Below are 18,222 nucleotides of genomic sequence, written 5' to 3' on the forward strand. Positions count from 1 at the left end.
CTGCAGCAGCATCAATAATCTACAACTACAGCAATAACCAACAGCAGCAGTGTAGCAGATCTATTCCGCCAAGACCAAATACATTAACATTGTCATATCGATCACCATGATAAAATCTTCAGAGAGTCATGATCGGACTACAAGTCTATCTCTGAGCAATTCATCATGCAGAGTTCCATAGTTGCAGTTTTCTGCAAGAGCATACAGGGCTGTAAGGAAGCTATCAGCTGATTCATTGGGCTGCTGCACTCTTTGATTGAATTTCTTTTTATTTGTTGTAGCTGGGTTTCTTACATCAGTGTCTGCCAGGCATGTTTTTACCCTTCTACGATTTGTTATTGTAACAGTAGCAAACCCACAAGAGTGGTCAGGTATTCATTTGCACTTTAACATTCAAAGTCTTACAGTACTAAGTGGCATACTTAATGTGGTGCAATAATTTTTTATCAAATAAATGCAGCCTAGGTGAGCGGAAGAGACTTCTTTCAAAAACATAGAAAAATCATACCGTTCTAAAACTTTTGACCGGTAGTGTATATATTATATATTGTAAACATTAAAGTTAAATTAAATTTATTTTTAAATTAAAAATATATATAGTTTTAACATTCATATTCCAAATAATTTTTCAAAATGTAAGAAAATACATTTCCAATTTTGCAGTAGCCTACATTTAGGCTAAATGCAAATGTGAATGGAATAGCCTAGAACAAAACTAGATTTATAATGATTTAATAATGTTTATTTATTTATTTATTTATTTATTTATTTATTTATTTATTTATTTATTTATTTATTTATTTATTTATTTATGTGTTATATGTTCAGACATGTTATAGACAGCAAATAAACTTTTTCTTCAAATGTGATAAGTTAATGTTTTTCTTTTTTCTTGGATTGAAAATATATGGAGGGCAAAATAAATTCTTAAATGCTTTAAAAATATATATAGTTATGTTTTTAAAATATATTTTAAAAAATCCAGTGTCACCTTCCCATATGGCAAGAAATATATTTTGAAATATACTAAATATTTCAAATATCAAAATATGCAAACATGGCCTGTAGATAGACATTTGTATATTTCAAAATATATTTCTTGCCATATAGGAAGGTGATGTTGTACTTGGTTGTGAATGACCACCAGAAGGCGCTCTTTCATCGGCTCTAGATGAGATACTGTAGCGCTGTCTGAATCTGAGAGTCACAGGTCTCTCCAGCAGAGCAGGGTCACAGGGGTCCGGGGTGGATTTGGTGGACTGAAGATCAGAAAAATGTGACAAAGTGAATTTATTTGGATATTCAGTAGGCTATAACAGCATGATATTTATTGGAAATAAGCAAAACAATTTCACTGATAATAAACACAAACAGTTCCACAAACAGAAATTAAAAAATAAAAAATTACAAAAATTTAAAATATTATATTAAAACATACAAAAAACAACATGAGAACCATGTTAAATATTTGATTGATCCATACTGCAAACAACAAACTAGAAATACTGAAAGGTTGTATATTAAAATAATTCAGTGAAATACTTTATTTCATCATTTTGGATTTAAAGTATAGAAAAGTGTCTCAAACAGTACACAAACAAAGCAAAGCAAAGGTCAAATTTCAGCCTGTTCTGTTGTAAAACACCCACATATTTTATTTCCGGTGTTTTTTATTAGTATTTGTGTAGGACAGCATAGAATAACAATCACCAACATGATCAGCATCAGGACCAGGAGACCAGGTCAAGCACATATTTTATTACATTTAATCCAATTACTTACCTTTACCTAATCTACAAATACGTAGTTGTCACTGACTCTCTGGTTACTAAAGGGGTTGACATGAGTAGTTGTCACTGACTGGAAGGAATGGAAGGACTTCTTCTCTGGTTACTAAAGGGAAGGAATGGAAGGACTTCTGACTGTGGGTCTTATTCTGCTGCCATCAGATATGAAATGTTTTATGACAATAGTTCAAGAGCGAGCTGAATTGATTAGTATCTCCTCATCCATGTAGAATTAACACATGTCTGGTTGGACTTTCTAGCATCCGCAGAATCCAGAGAGACCGGTGGGAATTTTGACGTGAGTTTTTTCCACAGCATCTCTCAGCTCTCTGTGTCGAGTTCTTTTCCACTCTGCAGTCTCAGAATGAGTCCCTTCAGACCGTCAGACGTCCAGGACAGCCGTGCGGTCTCCGCATGTGGGCCAAAGATGTCACCTTCACCCACAAGCACCTCCAGGGAGCCAGCAGTCCCAGCGCACAAGCCACCTTACAGGGTCACGCTTCACCAGACCTGGTCAAACGGTGCTACCGCCAGTCAGATTTCAGGCCCGGCTCACGCTATGCCAGCGCTGAAAGAAGGCTTTTCCTTCAGGCTGAGAAACCAGAGGAGTTTCTGGAAACGCTGGATCACACTGGCTCCTGTGTGCTTCAGGGATGTGCTAATGCAACCAACACGTTTATGTTAATTTGAGGTTTGCATTAATGCATCTGGACGCTCTGAGTGTCCATACGGCTGTGAGAGTGACTTATGTGCTGCATACAGACAGGAGGATCATTCAGTCGTACAATAGCAGGAGCTCGTTCATCAGGAGATGTGCACAGAACATCCGACTGTGCTACAAAACACACAGTATGTTATTGCTCTGAATGTTTAAATAAATAAAAATGTATGTGATGTGTGCATTTAACATGATGCATTTAACAAGTGCAGCATTTGTGCTCCAGTTGTGAATGATTTCTAGTGATCAGACGCACCAGAAGACCAGGAGTGACTCTTTTCATGCCTAGAAGCCACCAGAATGGCCAAAAATACACACAGTGGCCGCATATCCAGTGGTCAGAGCTCCCTCAAGTCATACTTTGAAAAACATTGCTAGGGAAAAAAAAGACAAATTAAAGAGCAGAACCTTTTTTTTTTTTTTTTCCATTTACATGGCAATAAACACTCCATAAAGATGTATTAAAGTAGTAGTGGTGGCGTGTTATTGGTCTCTTGGCTGTTTCTATTTGATCATCAGTTTGAGAAGAAGCAGTTAAAATCAAGTTTGATGGATGGACCATCCGTTCAGGGACGCTGGGATAGATGTGGAGAACGAGGGATGGACGGACTTCAAATTTGGGCTTAAAATGTTACCCGTCCATAAAATAAGCATGTGTTATTCTAGGAGCGTTTCTTTAGATCGCAAACTGACAACAACGCAAGTCTGGATCCTTCTTTTGATTGCTTCAGGTATCAAGAGTAACTTTGCATTTCTAAAAATCAGTTAATGAAAAATGAATGAAAAAGAATGGCAAGTTTGATTCAAAAGCCTTTTGTAGCATATGATTTTGGGAGCAATGAAACCAACTAGACTACAGTTCCAAGCATTGAAGAAGCAGAAGCTTTCATTCAAAGCTGAAGTCAGTTAAATGTCTGCACAGAGAACATGTGCATTAGCCAGTAGCTGGACTGATGGAGGAGAAGGAAAAACACACAACAACCACAGACATTTGGCCTGTTTCCATCCAGCAGTTACTCTTACCCATGCAGCGCCGTCTGGGGACCAGCAATATGTTTCTCATTGTGCTTCTGTGCCTATAACGTCTAGAGTTTTTGTTTGATCAAAATAACAGAAAGCGCAGTGTTTGGAGTTGAATGCACTACTGTAATAATTAGAACATTTAAACAAAGCTTCCAATGTTATATCAAAATCGTATTACATTACGTTCTCAATGAAAAGCTCATGATGCATCGAGAAAAACGGACATTACTGAATTAACCTAAATACATTAATTTATACCAACAAAGCTTTTTTTATGGGTTAAATCATGAAAAAAAGGTAGCAGTTAGATGTACCACTTTAGTCATCATGACGTGTAGTCATCACAGATTTTTTTATGATTTATTTCTAACCTTGAAAAACCCTGTCAAACATCTTCTCGTTGCTAAAATGTGCTTAAAGTATGACACTGAGAAGACAAAAAAAAATGGTGATGATACACATTAATTTGTCCGTCAGGCTTCAGTCGATGGGTCTGATCATCATACGCACAGACTTCATGGAGTAAAACCCCCCTCCATAATCGGCCCAGAATATGCCGTCCTGAAAGCGGCTGCGATAGACTCCTCCGGAGTACCACACACCGTTGAGATTGGCCTGACCGCAGGCGCTGTACCACCAGCCAGCCTTGTGGAAATGAGCACAGTTACCTGAGAGACAATCAACAGTCAAGAATCAGCATCTTCTCTCAATTAATGCATCTTGATTTAAGAATGTTTAGATATGTTGTCCTTGTAAACATGTCAGTCTGAATGATGTACCGTGTGTGATTCAGTTTGAATGACCCACAGTGACCCAGGGTTTATAATGACACAGCATTAACCATCTCGCTTGTGGTGAAGGATCACCTGAGAAGGCGTCGTTGTCGTGGTCCAGCGTGGTGAACTGTTTGCCGTTGTGGCTGCTCAGTGAATCCCCAGCGTTGCCCTGGTAGATTCCCAGACGCAGACGGTACGACTGGCTCTCGGGCTCCAGGTGGAAGCTGCTGTAGGCCGCATAGACCTTCTTCCCCATCCAGTCCTCCAGCTCCACCAGCAGCTTGCACTCTTCCTGTTTGCCCAGGTTATAGATGGTTTCCAGACCCAGCCAGTGTTCACCATCCACATCACCAAAGCCTTTCTGGAGAAAAAGAAAAGAGAGCTGAACACAGCGATATACGGCAGGCACTGTTATCATTACCACCGCATTGGCCTTTGAAATACTGAAAATGCAAAGTAACTTTAGGCTTCTTTGAACAATAGGGCTTTGGGCTGATGAGGGACGTTAAAGAAATCCCTGCTGAGAGTTCAGTTACAGAGCAAACACACCTGCAGCAGCTCATCGAACGCTTTGGCTGCACTGAAAGTGTGTGACGCTGAGGTTTAGGAGGCTTCACTGTGTGTGTGTGTGTGGGGGGGGGGGGGCTCAGAATGAAAGAACCACTGAAACACGGGCATGAGTGCAATCAAAACAAACGGACATGAGGCACAAATCCTGAAAACCAGATCCAGCTGTTTAGGAGCTCCATCACTTTTACCTTCATTACTAGTGTTCCTCTGAGACACATTCTCCAACAACGTCAGTCTGATTCTCTGACGGAAATATGTGAATCGCAGCTCATAGAGACATGGCCCAGTTCAAATAATCCTTTAATTGTCTGTATAGAGTGCTGCAGGGATGAGGTATTTTTGTAGACCAAAACCTGGAAACCAGTTGCATTTTAGCACCTCCAGTTCCATCATCCTGAAGCCAGTGGGATTTTTTAATGGGTTTTTGGTTAAATGCCCGAAAAACGGTCTGTGTTTAACACAAGCTCAAGATATTTCCATGTTTTATTCTACGGCATAAAATACATCAGTAATACCTGCATGTGTGTGGTTGTTGTTACATTAAACACCATCATGCCAAACAGATTAAATCATCTACTCACTAATCACTTTCACAGCCTCGTTGTGTTTAGAATCAAACTATTCTAACTCACACTATCAGAAAGAGTCGTTGAAGTCTAATGGTGGTGACGTCAAAGTCATGTGACTGTGGTATAGTTTGTTTCCCTTTCAAAGACAAAATAGGAATAGACTGCAAAATATAATGCAATTTATTACATATTACCTTTCCATATATGGGAAACTAGTGCTTATTTTTTTCAATATACTGCAGTATATGCATTGACAATGTATGGCTATATGTATAATGTATGATATATGTATAATGTATGATACATATAAAGATATTTAGAAATGAAGACAAAATAGTATTACATGTACTACTTATAACAAATATTATCCTTTATTTACACATACAATGAGTTACAGCAGATTTCTAGTTCCCAGCATGCTTTGCTTCTGACTGTTAAAGAAGAGTAAATCTTAAAATTAATTGTTATTTTGTGTATTTTTGGTCAATATTATTACGAGAGGAATCTTTTAATGTTTAATGTTCTATTATTTTGGAATTAAAAAGGGTTTCTGCCAATTGTACTTCGGCTTCAAGATTCAAGAAGGTTCTTCAGTTGTGAAGATTATCATAATGAACGAGCAATTCAGGCTCATTGAAAATGTGTGCTCATGCCAACATTTCTGCAACACAGATAAAAGTGAAATGTCCAGTGAGTGGCACTAAAACACAGGTTTAGTATATGACCGTGGCCCTGTTTTTATTTCATTGGTTCGTGCACGTATTGCAGCAGTTCAGAATTCACTAAGAGCTTAATGCTCTAATGTGTTGAAAACAACACTCCCACTACAGCAAACCCAACCCTAAACCTACACGATAATGTTAACAAATGAAAAAATTATATAAAAATACATTTGTTGATTCAACCGTGCTATTCTAACTTCGTTATACGTGAGTTTTGTTTTGTTGAACCATAGTTTCACAGGAATCACTTCTCAGGTGAGCTACCGAGCAAAACTACTGCATTAGAAAACTCACACATATGAAGCTGTATATATGACATTAATGTTCAAAAGTGTCCGTTTTCAAATCTTGCAGCATGTTAAAATTATTGAGGTCAAAATTAGGCTCTCTTCATCAAAACTCTGGCCCTGTTAATGATAATTTGTGTAACAATCTTACATTATGCAACAATCATAAACTTTTGTTGCTCATAATCCAAAAGCCAAAGGAAAAATCCTACTGGGTTTTTGTCAAAAATGCAAACTTACAGGTTTGCTTACAAAAATGTGTCACCACTGCAGCACTATATTGCTTTTCAATATTCTCCAAACATTGCACTGTTCTTCTGCCAGGTGTATTTTTTATATTTTATTTTCATTGGAATATTGGCATTTATCTCTGTGTTTTTGATGATAAAGTCATCCGTTACTGAATAATTCAAAAGAACAGGTTCAAAAGAGTGGTTCATTGTGAATCATACATCGCTACCTTATAGCTGTCCCAGTTCCTGAAGAAGTTGACGGATCCATCTTTCCTCCTCTGGATAAGCGTCCAGCCTCCTCTATCCACGTCATGCTCACACCAGGCCTGTACAGGTTTCTCCGTCCCTTCCGGCTTCAGAAGATACGTCCCGCTGGTGGAGTGTCCAGCCTGCATCGCCTGCAGACAGTCCCGGAAGGGACCTCGAGACACCAGCACACACAAGTGAGTGAACGCACACCACTGATGAGGAATGAGCATCAGTAAAGCTCTCTAGTACTGACATATATCTTCAGTTATGCTCTTCTGGCTTTCAGATTGTCCTTTTGTTCTCTGTAGATTACCAGATACCCGTTAATGTCTATAAGGTTAGCAGGTAACAGGTGAGAAAACTAGCTCATTTTTCTTGACTGAGTAATTTTCTGCACAGGCCTATAGTTTTATTGGGTCTGATTAGGCTTTTGTACATTCCATATTGCACATTTCTGGTCTTGATTTACGTTCATGCATTTGGCAGATGTTTTTATCCAGTGTGACTTGCATTGCATTCAAAGTATACATTTTATTAGTTCTTAATTTACCTGGGAATTGAACTGATGAATTTGGCATTGCAAGTGCAGTGCTCCGTAATTACTTTTTAATGTTTAATTATTTTGCAAGATTCAGAAAATTAAACTTGTGACAAGTTATTAACATCAGGCAATATCATGCAAGTTTTTCACATTTCAAAAATATGAATTTTATAGCTCATTCAATTCAATTCTGTGTTTGTATTATTCATTTTCAGGCATGATTTAATGTTTTCATTATTTATATTTGATTGCTATATTCCTCTAAACAACTAAATCTAAACATAACTGTTGGAAACCTTCTTTAAACGGTATAAACAGTTTGCTCTACTGACCAGTGTATTTATGATTACAGTAATAAATGAAATTATTTGATAACTAACAGCAGTTTGCAACATCAAACATCTTAACAGACTGTTTTTGTACAGCTAAAATAACTGGAAGTGACAAACACCAAAAGCCTTGCCCATTCAAGTTACAAATGGCCGTGCTGCTCTTGTATTTAAAAAAAAAAAAAAAAAATGAAAAGACTATTTAATAATATTAATAATGGGTCTAACCTTTACACCTGTTTGTTTCAGGTTAGAATTGACTAGGTGGCGCTATCACAAGAAAATAGGGTCCTAGAAATGCAGTCCTGAAACTGCAGCCTCTGGTATTTCAGGGTGATTCTATTGCTTAAATTTTACTTATTCTTTAAATATGATTTATTTGGTGAGCTAATGAGTATTGATTTTCAATGCAGTTTAGTGACACAAATGGAAATAACAAGAGAGTCTGTTGGCAAACACTGTGTAATGGGTTCATTACCGTCCAGACTGACGTTCCCCTGAGGAGGGTGTTGCAGGTCCAGCGAGCCTCCTGTTGGTGCCGGAGCCGTCCTGGGACTCCTGTCCTCTGGAACGGGCCAGCCCTGACTCCTCTGGATCTCATTGGAGAAGCGAGGCACGTACACTGGGATGTTCTCAGGCACGACCTGCACAAGAGGCGGAGGCAGTGGCTCTCGTCTGTGATTCCCGTACACCTGCAGGCATCGCTCCTCCAAAGCCCCGATCAGCAGCGACTGGTTATTGACCAGCGCGGCCAGCGCAGAGAAGCGCACCTCCAGCTCCCTGTAGAGAGCGGACAGCCGCAGCGCCTCCGCCGTGCTGTTGAGGATCCGTCCCTCCAGCTGAGCCAGCTCCAGCGAATTATCACGCTTGCGAATGATTTCATGCAGCAGCTGCATGTACAGCTGGGTGACGCGGGAGTTCATGTTGCGCGACTCTTTGCGTAAAAGTTTCATTTCGTTGACCATATTTCCATCCACGTCCACAATCATCCGGAGTGTGTCCATTTCACGTCTCTGCTTGGTCAAGAGCTCCCGGACGTCAGCTATGTCCGACTGCATCACACGCTCTTTATCTGGCAGAGAAGGGCCCTGGCTGGCACAGATCGGCCCTGTGATCTTCTGCTCTGGGACCAAGAATGTATAAGAGCACTTTCTCGGGGCCCCATTGGCTGCATCCTCTACAAGCCTCCGCTTTCGGCTCGGGACGGACCCTTTGTATGCACTCTTGCCCCGTGCACAAGTGAGGATGCAGAGAAGGACGCAAAAGATCCAGGCATGAGGACTCATAGCAGCAGAGAGGTGATCTGACCCATGAACTCTGAGACAAAACAACAACATATATATATAGTCATATAGACTGTAATTATGATGCTGTACAACTGTGGCTCAGATTTGATATAACTGCTATCGATTCACCATTACACATTTCACTCCAAAGATGAGGTGTTTTGAACATTGTTTATGCTATGTTTTCCATGCAATGACAACACCTTTGTCAAGCTCCAAAAAGGGTGACTCGTGCAGACAGTCTATTGATTCTTGAGGATTTTAACACCAGTCCAACTATGGTCTAATTCATAATTTGGGTCATACACTAGATCTTTTTCAGTTTTGGATTTGGAGGTTATTGAATCCACCGGTTCCCAGCCTTTAAGTTTGTCTTGAGCTATTCCGAATCGGATCTCCTCCCATTACTTGTCTGTCTCATTTCCAACCTGTCTCTTTAACCCAGTTAGCTGATGCAATCTAAGTGTTCTGGCTCTAAGTTGTTATTGTTGGACATTTATAAAGTCTTTTTAAAGATGTTTATTCTACTATTAGTCCTATGGTGACAGCTGTAGTAAACAGCTCTCTAGCCAAAGACTTGATCCTGCAGTAGTATTCTTTTAACATATTGGTCATTTCAATCTAGTTTTAGATCCCTACATGGCCCTGAGTCATCTCTGTTAAAGGTCACAATAATATTTGCTTGCTCTGGATTCAGGCTCATGCTCTGTTTTAGTTTTGTTGGATCTGAGCATAACATTTGATACCACTGACTGTAATATTCCTCACTAACATCATATGGAAGGTATCTAGGGCACGGCACTGGGTTTGCTTCTTACATTGACAACAAGACCTTTTCTGCAAAATTTTCCCCATCATCTGCTCCATTTTTGTGTGGCGTGCCCCAGGGATCTGTTTTGGGACCTTTATTTTTGCCATTTATATGCTTCTTTTTTGGCTACATTCTCCAGGAATATAATATTGTTTATCACTGTTATGCAAACGATTCCCACATTTACCTTCCAGTAAGGCCTGACACTACATTTTCATTTAATGTCTTGATCAAGTGCATTAAAGATATTAAGAGTTGGATGGTGAATAATTTTTGGCAGCTTAATGAAGATAAAACAAATGTTTGATCTTAGGTTTTCCCATCTCTTCTTTCCCTGTCCTAAAAGCCCAGTTAGGTCCACTCTAAACCAATTTACAAAAACCTTGGAGTGATCTTTGACTTCTTTGACATGACATCTATTGCAAAATTAAAGCATATTCAGTCAAGCAAAAATTTGGAATTAGTCACCCATGCATTAGTCATCCATTACTGTGATTCAGTCTACATCATCACACTCACAAGTTGTTAAAAATGCAGCCTCAAGGCTTTAGACATGGTTTAAAAACAGGGATAATATTTCCCTTATTTTAGTGTTCCTCCACTGGCATAAATTAAGGGTTAAATTCAGGGCTGTCTAGGCTAGAGCTCAGATCTTCCAAGTTTTTTCCGTCTAACTGTTCCACATTGACCACTTTGGATCATGTTGTGTAATTTTTAAATGTGCTTTATAAATAAATGTTGTTGTTGCTGTTTCATATTCAGTCTGTCAGATTTATGAGCAGCAACAGTGTTTAGAGTCATTAACACTGGTGTAAGTCTGAATATGCTCAGGCACAAATGAGATCTGACAGCTGCGGTGGAAGGCTGCATTTTTAGTTCTACACGCAAAGACTTCTTTACACAACATCTCCTTTTGTGTTTCACAGAAGAACAAAGCTCATATGCGTGACAGAGACAGCACAAATCACAACAGGATGTTTAATTTGAATGATTATCTGTGTTTGAGGGTGGATTTTAGTGCCCAAACAGTTTTGCAGACTACATTCTGTGGTTTGTTTACCTGTCATGCTACACACAGCTCAGGGTCAGGTGAGTTTGCTTTCCATCTTATTAGTGGCCCGGTTTGTTTGCCCCTTCTCTGCTCCTCAACCCTGAAAGGTTGGGTTTCTCCATAAGAAACTCAGTGACCCCTTCAGCGTATGTATGGATTGGAGTCATTTAAAAGTGGAAACTTGTCTTCTAAATGATTCATAGTTCATATGTTCATAATGCTGCTTCATTTTTAAGAACTAGTTTTTAAATGTCAGTAATGATTTAGCATCTTTAATGCAGCTTTGCTTTGAAATGAATTTAACAAGCATACTAAAAAAAATGTTTACTCTGAGGGTATAGGTTGACTGAAGCCTTTGCCAAATAAAATGCAAAGGATTTTTTGAGAAAGCGATATAGATGCATGTATTTGACACGAGCAGAACTGCAGACTGAAACAGAGCAGGACTGACATGACTGATGACAAACACTGAGCAGCATTATTCCTGTGGTTTGGTGAAAATGTTCTGGACTAAAGGCTGCTTTAGTTTTTTCCATTATGTAAACTGCTTTGGCAGCAATCTGTGCTCTTTCACAATGTCAAGAACACAGAAGGAGTGAAGTGTTCTGTTACCATCTTGAGTCAAAGAAAATAAGTTAGGTCAAATTTTCTGTAATGTATTTCTCTGTCCTGGGGCAGTAAATCAAAAGCTTCTTAGCTCATATGAATACATAAACTACTCAAATATTGCTCAGGCATGGAAAGGTTGAGTCTCAAAAGCTTTAGTAACACAATCATTAAAGATGTTTTGAAAACGAATTGCTGCTGAATTGGGAGAATCAGTTTTGGGCTTTTGTGGATGTCAGCGGCACAGCACAGTTGGGGTGGATATTATAAGACTACTATAAGAATATGAACCCAATTATTTACAAAATTCATCAAATTCAAAACACTGACCCTTTTCAGACTTTAACATTGTTTACATTAGTTGAATTTGTCAGAACACTGATGGAAAATGGAGGTTTTGCACATGCCAGTTTATGTTAAATTCGACAATACTAGAATGCAAACAGACTCCCAAACCAAGACAAATCATTGGAAAAAGTTACTCAGAGTAACAGTAGATGAGAGCTAGAGGAAGAATCTGCGAGTGGAAATACAAGATGGGATAGTGTTACATGCTTTTGAAGCCTGTTCAAGACTCCCACAGACACCAACAGCTACTTTTCTTCTTATTTCTGCGGATCATGTGATGTGACAGTTTGTCTAGTAACACTTCAGCATAGAGTGAGACTTATACATAATACGTCTGCAGCTAATTTAGACTAATTTAGCTAATTTGCACACAGTATATATGCATGCATCGTTGACTGCACATTTCATTTTAATACAGCTTAATACATGATGCCTACTCTGTTCATTAATGTTCATTTTACTTCATTGTTCTCAGTATTTGAGACGTAAGATGAAAGCAGACATTGACACTGTTCTCCAAACCTCCACAACACACAAAGGTAAAGAATTGTGAAGATTTCTTTAAGTATAGGCAAATTTGTACTTGACTTAATGCATTGTTATGCAGATGTATTTTTATCTTCTTTTCTCCCCCTATTTATTACAGTCATAGAATTGAGCTTGTAAATGAGTAAATGTTTTAGCTGTTACTTTAAAATAAGGCATTTTAGATATGTAATCTTTTATTTCTTTGTCTATTACAAAAGCAGCATATGTATTAAAAGATCTGTTGTGTAAAAACAGCAGAAATAAAGCTCCAGTCACTGACCTCTGCGTTCTGTCTGTTATCCTCCGTCTGTTGGAGTCTCTCCTTCTGCAGATGAGCAGCAGACGCCTGCCTCTTATACTGCTCTCTCTCTCTCTCACACACACACACACACACACACACACACGTTTGTTTTTGTGAAAAGTGGGGACATCCCATAGGCGTAATGGTTTTTATACTGTACGAACTGTATGTTCTATCGCCCTTCACCAACCCTACACCTAACCTTACCCCTTACAGGAAACTTTGTGCATTTTTACTTTCTCAAAAAAACTTAATACTGTATGGTTAATAAGCGTTTTGAAAAATGGGGACATGGGTTATGTCCTCATAAGTCACCCTCTCCTTGTAATACCTGTGTTATATACCCATGACATTATACAAAGTTGTGTTTCCTGATATGTCACAAAAAACAACACACACACACACACACACACACACACACACACTCTCTCTCTCCACACACATCTCACTCTCTCTCTCTCACACACACACACACACACAAACACACACACACACACACACACACACACACACACACACACACACACACACACACACACACGCACACACACGTATATGTGTGATCAAAAGAGGCTAAGCAAAGATGGCCTTATTGCTGTTCATTTCTCAACAAAAATAATGAGAAAGAAGCTGATCTAGTGTTTCTCTAATAATAATGATAATGAGTGACTATCAGGAGCAGAGTGGAGAGACAGTGAGGGTCTGCAGACCAACCCGCATCTTCTGATCAACCTCCAGAGAAAAAGGACAGCGTTGGGTTAGATCAAACATCCTGAGGCTGACCAAACCCTGCTCAGAAGACCAGTCTAATGAAGACGGTTGTGTTTTTGATCATTAATGGCAGGAGCGGGCTGCTTACAGACACTCGTCCCATCACACACCTCCCTCTGCAGTATTCAGACCTTTCTCTGCACACACTCTCATCTTCAGAAATCTTCATTCCTCAGCATATTAACTTCAGGATTAGCTTACTGAAGCTTTGGTAATACAGACATAAGCAGATCAGAACCTCCAAAGAGTTGGTGTCACATTGAGCAGCTTTTACAGCCCAAGAGCTTTTACAGCTAACGCAGTAAACCTATATCAACCAGAACATATATCATAACAACATAACTAATGTTAGTTCATCACAATGACCAAACTTTCACTGTCACCTTTATTTTTGTGAACTCTTTATTAATTGATATGTATTGTGAAATACAAATAAACGTAAAACAAAATGAATTGAACTCTTCTCAGCTCAAGCTGTTTGCCTTGAAATCCTTACAGAACCGATAAACCTCAAACATGTCATTCTCTGTAAAAAAAAAAAGAATGTGAAAGTGATATGCACTCCCTCTCTGGATTCCTCTGGAAGCTGGAATGTAAAATTTGCAGTGCTGTCAATCAAAAATAAAATAAAATAAAATAAAATAAATAAATAATAATAATAATAATTGCATATTTTCTTCTGTAACTAATCATGATAAATTGCACCTAACATTCAAATTGGTAATATATTTTAATTAATATTTAGAAACAAATAATAAAATAGTAAACAAAATTTTAATAATTAAAAAAATTAAATAAAATAGGAAGCCAGCATTTGCATGATGAGATGTCACATTTATTATATTGTGAAAGATTTAATTACTTATAATATTAAGGGGTACTTCAAGTAATATTTTGATATTCTTTTCTGATACAGTTTTGGATGTAAGTGGATATAAATCATCTTTACCTGCAGTACGGAGATGTTCACATGCTACACAAGCAATAAAGAGCTACTTAGTCTTTGACAAACAACAGAAAACATTTGCAAGTTTTGTTTCATGGACTGGATTGTAGGTAAATATCACCTCATCCAGCGATCTTTGTGTTTTCTGTCTCACGAAGTATTCTGCGCAATGACTTCTGTTCAAAAAACTATGATCAAAAACAATGAGACGCTGAAACTGATTTCATCAATATTTTCTTTAATATCTGATGGGATTGACAAGTTGCTTACCATTTTGAAACCTCTTAAAAGGTGTATATTTTTAAATGAATCTCTTTCTTCTGTGTGACACTATATATCAGATTAGATATATAGATATATATTTCTGCTTTCCTTCAGTTTACGATGTATGTCTGCTCGTATAAGCATTGGTTTGTACAGTATAAGCAGTGACAATGTGATGTCACAGTATGCAACGGTACAGTGACAATGTGATGTGGTACCTGTTTAGATCATGTACTGCAACGGAACAGTAGGCTATCTGTTCAGTATACTTTATGAACAAACTCTATATATACTGTTTACATTATCATGTAATATTTTCAGAATCTTAGAGGAGCACTCTTAAATATGTTACAATCTGTTCAGGGAGTCCAAAAGGCATCATGTCTTTAGACATTTGTCAGAATTAGTGCTCTGATAAAGTGAAGTGAAGTGAAGTGAAGTGACGTGACATTCAGCCAAGTATGGTGACCCATACTCAGAATTAGTGCTCTGCATTCCCAATGCAACACACAGAGCAGTGAACACACACACACAATGTGAACACACACCCGGAGCAGCAGCCACTCTGCTGCGGCGCCCGGGGAGCAGTTGGGGGTTCGATGCATTCAAGGGAGTCCATAAAGGCATACATGCACTCCCCCCCCCCCACAATGTGCCGGTAGACTCGAACTTCAACACCGAGCTCACAAACAAATGGAACTGTTTACAGACTAATATCAACGTCAAAAAGCATTCAACATCGAGCTCACAAACAAATGGAACTGTTTACAGACTAATATCAACGTCCAAAGAGGTTCACCTTGGACTTCTGCTGTGCAAAAATGGTTATACTGAATTAAAGTGGTCAGGGAAAACCACAGCGGACACAGACTGAGGCAGAATCAGTCATAACATCATATACTGTAGAACAGACGTCGTTTACATGGAGCGTACAGATTGATTTCATCTCTGAGCTTCTGAAGACCCAGATCTGGATCTTGCTGAGGTGGAGTTCTAGTGATTGTTTCTAGTTCATATTCATTCTAATAGAATTCTGTCAAAAACTAGTTCATAAATATAAGTCACATACATAAGAATAAATATGGTACAGAAGGAAACCTAAGGTAAGTGAGCTGCAGCTTGGGTTCAGTGCGTGATCTCCTGAGGACACTGGGAATCAGACGCCAGATCCTCACGGATTCTCTTCCCGTTCCAGGACGACACGCACCAGCAGCGGGGGGGCTGGCCCACCAGAGACGTCTCACACTGACAGACAGACAGAGACAGAGACTGTTAGTGTGACAGAAAGAGTTAGTGCGCTGTTTCAGGGTCAGGACGGACACGCACCTGCTGGGCCTTGTAGAACCCGTGCTGGTCACAGTTGGGCAGGTAGAAGCTGGTGAACTTCTCTCCTAAAGTCTGCTGGGATTCAGCGATGACGTCCAGAGCCGCGTGCAGCTCAGTGTGACACGGACCCTAGACAGAAACCACAGAAACACGTGATGGCTCAACCGGAAGCACACACCCAGAACCACAATTAGTGGATATTAGGCCAAAACTTAAGATTTGTGTATTTGAATTACAAACCCATCCATTTGGATTACACAGATTTACAGTATGTACTAATAAACTAAATGGGTTTTAAATACACAATAACCAGTTTTATGTATTTAAAGTTTGACAAATCCAGTTTGTCTCATACATTTAAGTTAATGATTGATTTCACAATTAACTGATTTATGCTGATTCTGAGCAATTTGAATAAATGAATTTTGAAAATCAAATAGATGAAAATAAACTGTCATGATTTTTTTTTTAAATAAGTGCAGAAATATGATTAATTCATGTATGCCTGACAAAACAGGTATCATATATTAGTATCACTGAGTTTTGCCATTTTTATTCATTTATTTTAATTTGTTTTGAAATATGTCTAAAAAGTTTCCATTAATTTTTTGTTTCTGTTTCAGTTTGTAATTTTACTTCATTGTTAAACTACTGAGAAATGTTGCTTTGGCAACTACCTGAAATAAAATAAGTTTAAGTGTTTTATATTAGTTCCGTTAACATTTTATTTAAAGTAACATTTAGGCCGATTATTTTTATTGATTGTAAATAAATTTTGGGTGAACTATTCCTTTCACAAATACAAAAGCAAACAGCTTCAGTCAATAAAAGTGAAGCTCTTTCCTGAAGGTTTACAGGATCTGCAGGTTTCAGTACCTGTTGGATCAGTTTCTTTTGGATGGCATTGACTTTGGCCTTGATGTTCTCCTGAGCCTCCGCTGCGTCCCGTGGGTCCAGCGGCCGGTTGAGGCTCAGCAGGTAATGCAGGGAGTCCTGGTCAGACGTGAAGTCCGGCTCATCTAGAAACACATTCAGAGATGAACATGAGTCCTGTGACCAATAACCTGCTGAAAACACACTCACTAATCAGGAAGGCACCTTGTGTGTGGTCGTCCTCAGTGCAGACGGCGTGTCCGCGGGTCAGAGCGTGCAGCGGTCGCGGGTCACCGGGTCTCGGGACACAGCGCAGGCCAGCTCCGCAGGGAGCCGTATAAACACCGCAGGACTCTCCTTTCTTCAGTGCGCAGGACATGCAGCATCCACAGCCCGGCTCTCGCAGCACCTCTGGACAGTCCGAGGACACGGCGGGGCAGGAGTCCAGCTGCTCCTGAGAGCATGGAGCGCAGCGGATGGGTTCAGGCCCGATCACCGGAGAAAGATCCACCGGACAGACGAGGACACTCACCAACAACACAAACACACACGGCCTTCTCATAGCAGACAAGCGATGCGCTGAAGTCAATATCTGCTGCGGTGTGTCAGATCTGCTCTCTGTGCGTGTGTGCCGTGTTTTATACCGTGACATGATGACCTCAGAGGAGTTAATCATTGACACACTCGACTGTATTAATTATGCTGTTTTCAACGCACAGGTTTACTCTGGTTGCACAGATGTCAATATTTACTCTAACGAAGTGTGCGATACGGAACGACGCAACATCTGTGACCCGTTTCTTCAATAACAGGTTCATGATGCTGCTGTTTATCATCTGCACTCTCAGAGAAAAAACATACAAATGCCATCACTGGGGCGAAACCTTTTCAAAATTGACTAATATGCATCATATAGGTACTAATTTGTACTTCAAGTGCTAAAATGCACTTTAGGATACTAATACACACCTTTAGGGGTAAATAAGGTACAAAGGTGTTCCTTTTGAAAAGGTACCTTCCCAGTAACAGCTGTCAGATCTTGATTTCTGAGAGTGTGTATAACAATAATGTAGCATGTAATTAGAGATTAAAACACATATTTGCCCGTCACACAACAGCAGTTATGAGAGCATGTCTCAGATGTGTTTTTGACCACACTTTGAGCTGGGTTACAAAAACAAGGTCATATGGTCATTGCATAACAGAAGGTCTTCAGCCATCATAACATGTTTGTCACGAGGTGTCACACAGTAATTAAGAGTTCCTGGTGTAGTATTAGTCCAACTTTGGACACTAAGATCACAAAA

General features: G+C 39.2%; 2 protein-coding genes across 2 annotated transcripts; both read right to left on the minus strand.

Moving 5' to 3' along the window:
• Positions 1–3,630: 3,630 nt before the first annotated feature.
• angptl1b (angiopoietin-like 1b) lies at positions 3,631–12,770 on the minus strand. The gene is made up of 5 exons (XM_019079934.2): positions 12,715–12,770; positions 8,283–9,121; positions 6,913–7,106; positions 4,395–4,665; positions 3,631–4,196 (listed from the first exon to the last, which is right to left on the minus strand). The coding sequence occupies exons 2-5, from the start codon at positions 9,088–9,090 to the stop codon at positions 4,009–4,011; spliced, it is 1,461 nt and encodes a 486-aa protein (XP_018935479.1). The 5' UTR covers positions 9,091–9,121; positions 12,715–12,770; the 3' UTR covers positions 3,631–4,008.
• Positions 12,771–15,697: 2,927 nt separating this feature from the next.
• On the minus strand, positions 15,698–17,540 carry LOC109062859 (insulin-like growth factor-binding protein 1). Its single transcript, XM_019079933.2, has 4 exons — positions 17,141–17,540; positions 16,919–17,061; positions 16,043–16,171; positions 15,698–15,961 (listed from the first exon to the last, which is right to left on the minus strand). Exons 1-4 carry the CDS (start codon positions 17,475–17,477, stop codon positions 15,842–15,844), a joined length of 729 nt encoding a protein of 242 aa, XP_018935478.1. The 5' UTR covers positions 17,478–17,540; the 3' UTR covers positions 15,698–15,841.
• Between the last annotated feature and the right edge of the window lie 682 nt (positions 17,541–18,222).

Source organism: Cyprinus carpio, chromosome A2, assembly GCF_018340385.1.
Source record: "Cyprinus carpio isolate SPL01 chromosome A2, ASM1834038v1, whole genome shotgun sequence".
Taxonomy (NCBI): domain Eukaryota; kingdom Metazoa; phylum Chordata; class Actinopteri; order Cypriniformes; family Cyprinidae; genus Cyprinus; species Cyprinus carpio.

Excerpts from the sequence above, each read along its gene's own strand:
- angptl1b (XM_019079934.2), bottom strand. The coding sequence starts at position 9,090 with ATGAGTCCTCATGCCTGGATCTTTTGCGTCCTTCTCTGCATCCTCACT. Across the intron at positions 7,107-8,282 it reads GGGGAACGTCAGTCTGGACG|GTCCCTTCCGGGACTGTCTG; the intron begins GTAATGAACCCA and ends TGGTGTCTCGAG. Across the intron at positions 4,666-6,912 it reads GGAACTGGGACAGCTATAAG|AAAGGCTTTGGTGATGTGGA; the intron begins GTAGCGATGTAT and ends CTTTTTCTCCAG.
- LOC109062859 (XM_019079933.2), bottom strand. The coding sequence starts at position 17,477 with ATGAGAAGGCCGTGTGTGTTTGTGTTGTTGGTGAGTGTCCTCGTCTGT. Across the intron at positions 16,172-16,918 it reads AAAAGAAACTGATCCAACAG|GGTCCGTGTCACACTGAGCT; the intron begins GTACTGAAACCT and ends GTTTCTGTCTAG. Across the intron at positions 15,962-16,042 it reads GGTTCTACAAGGCCCAGCAG|TGTGAGACGTCTCTGGTGGG; the intron begins GTGCGTGTCCGT and ends TCTGTCTGTCAG.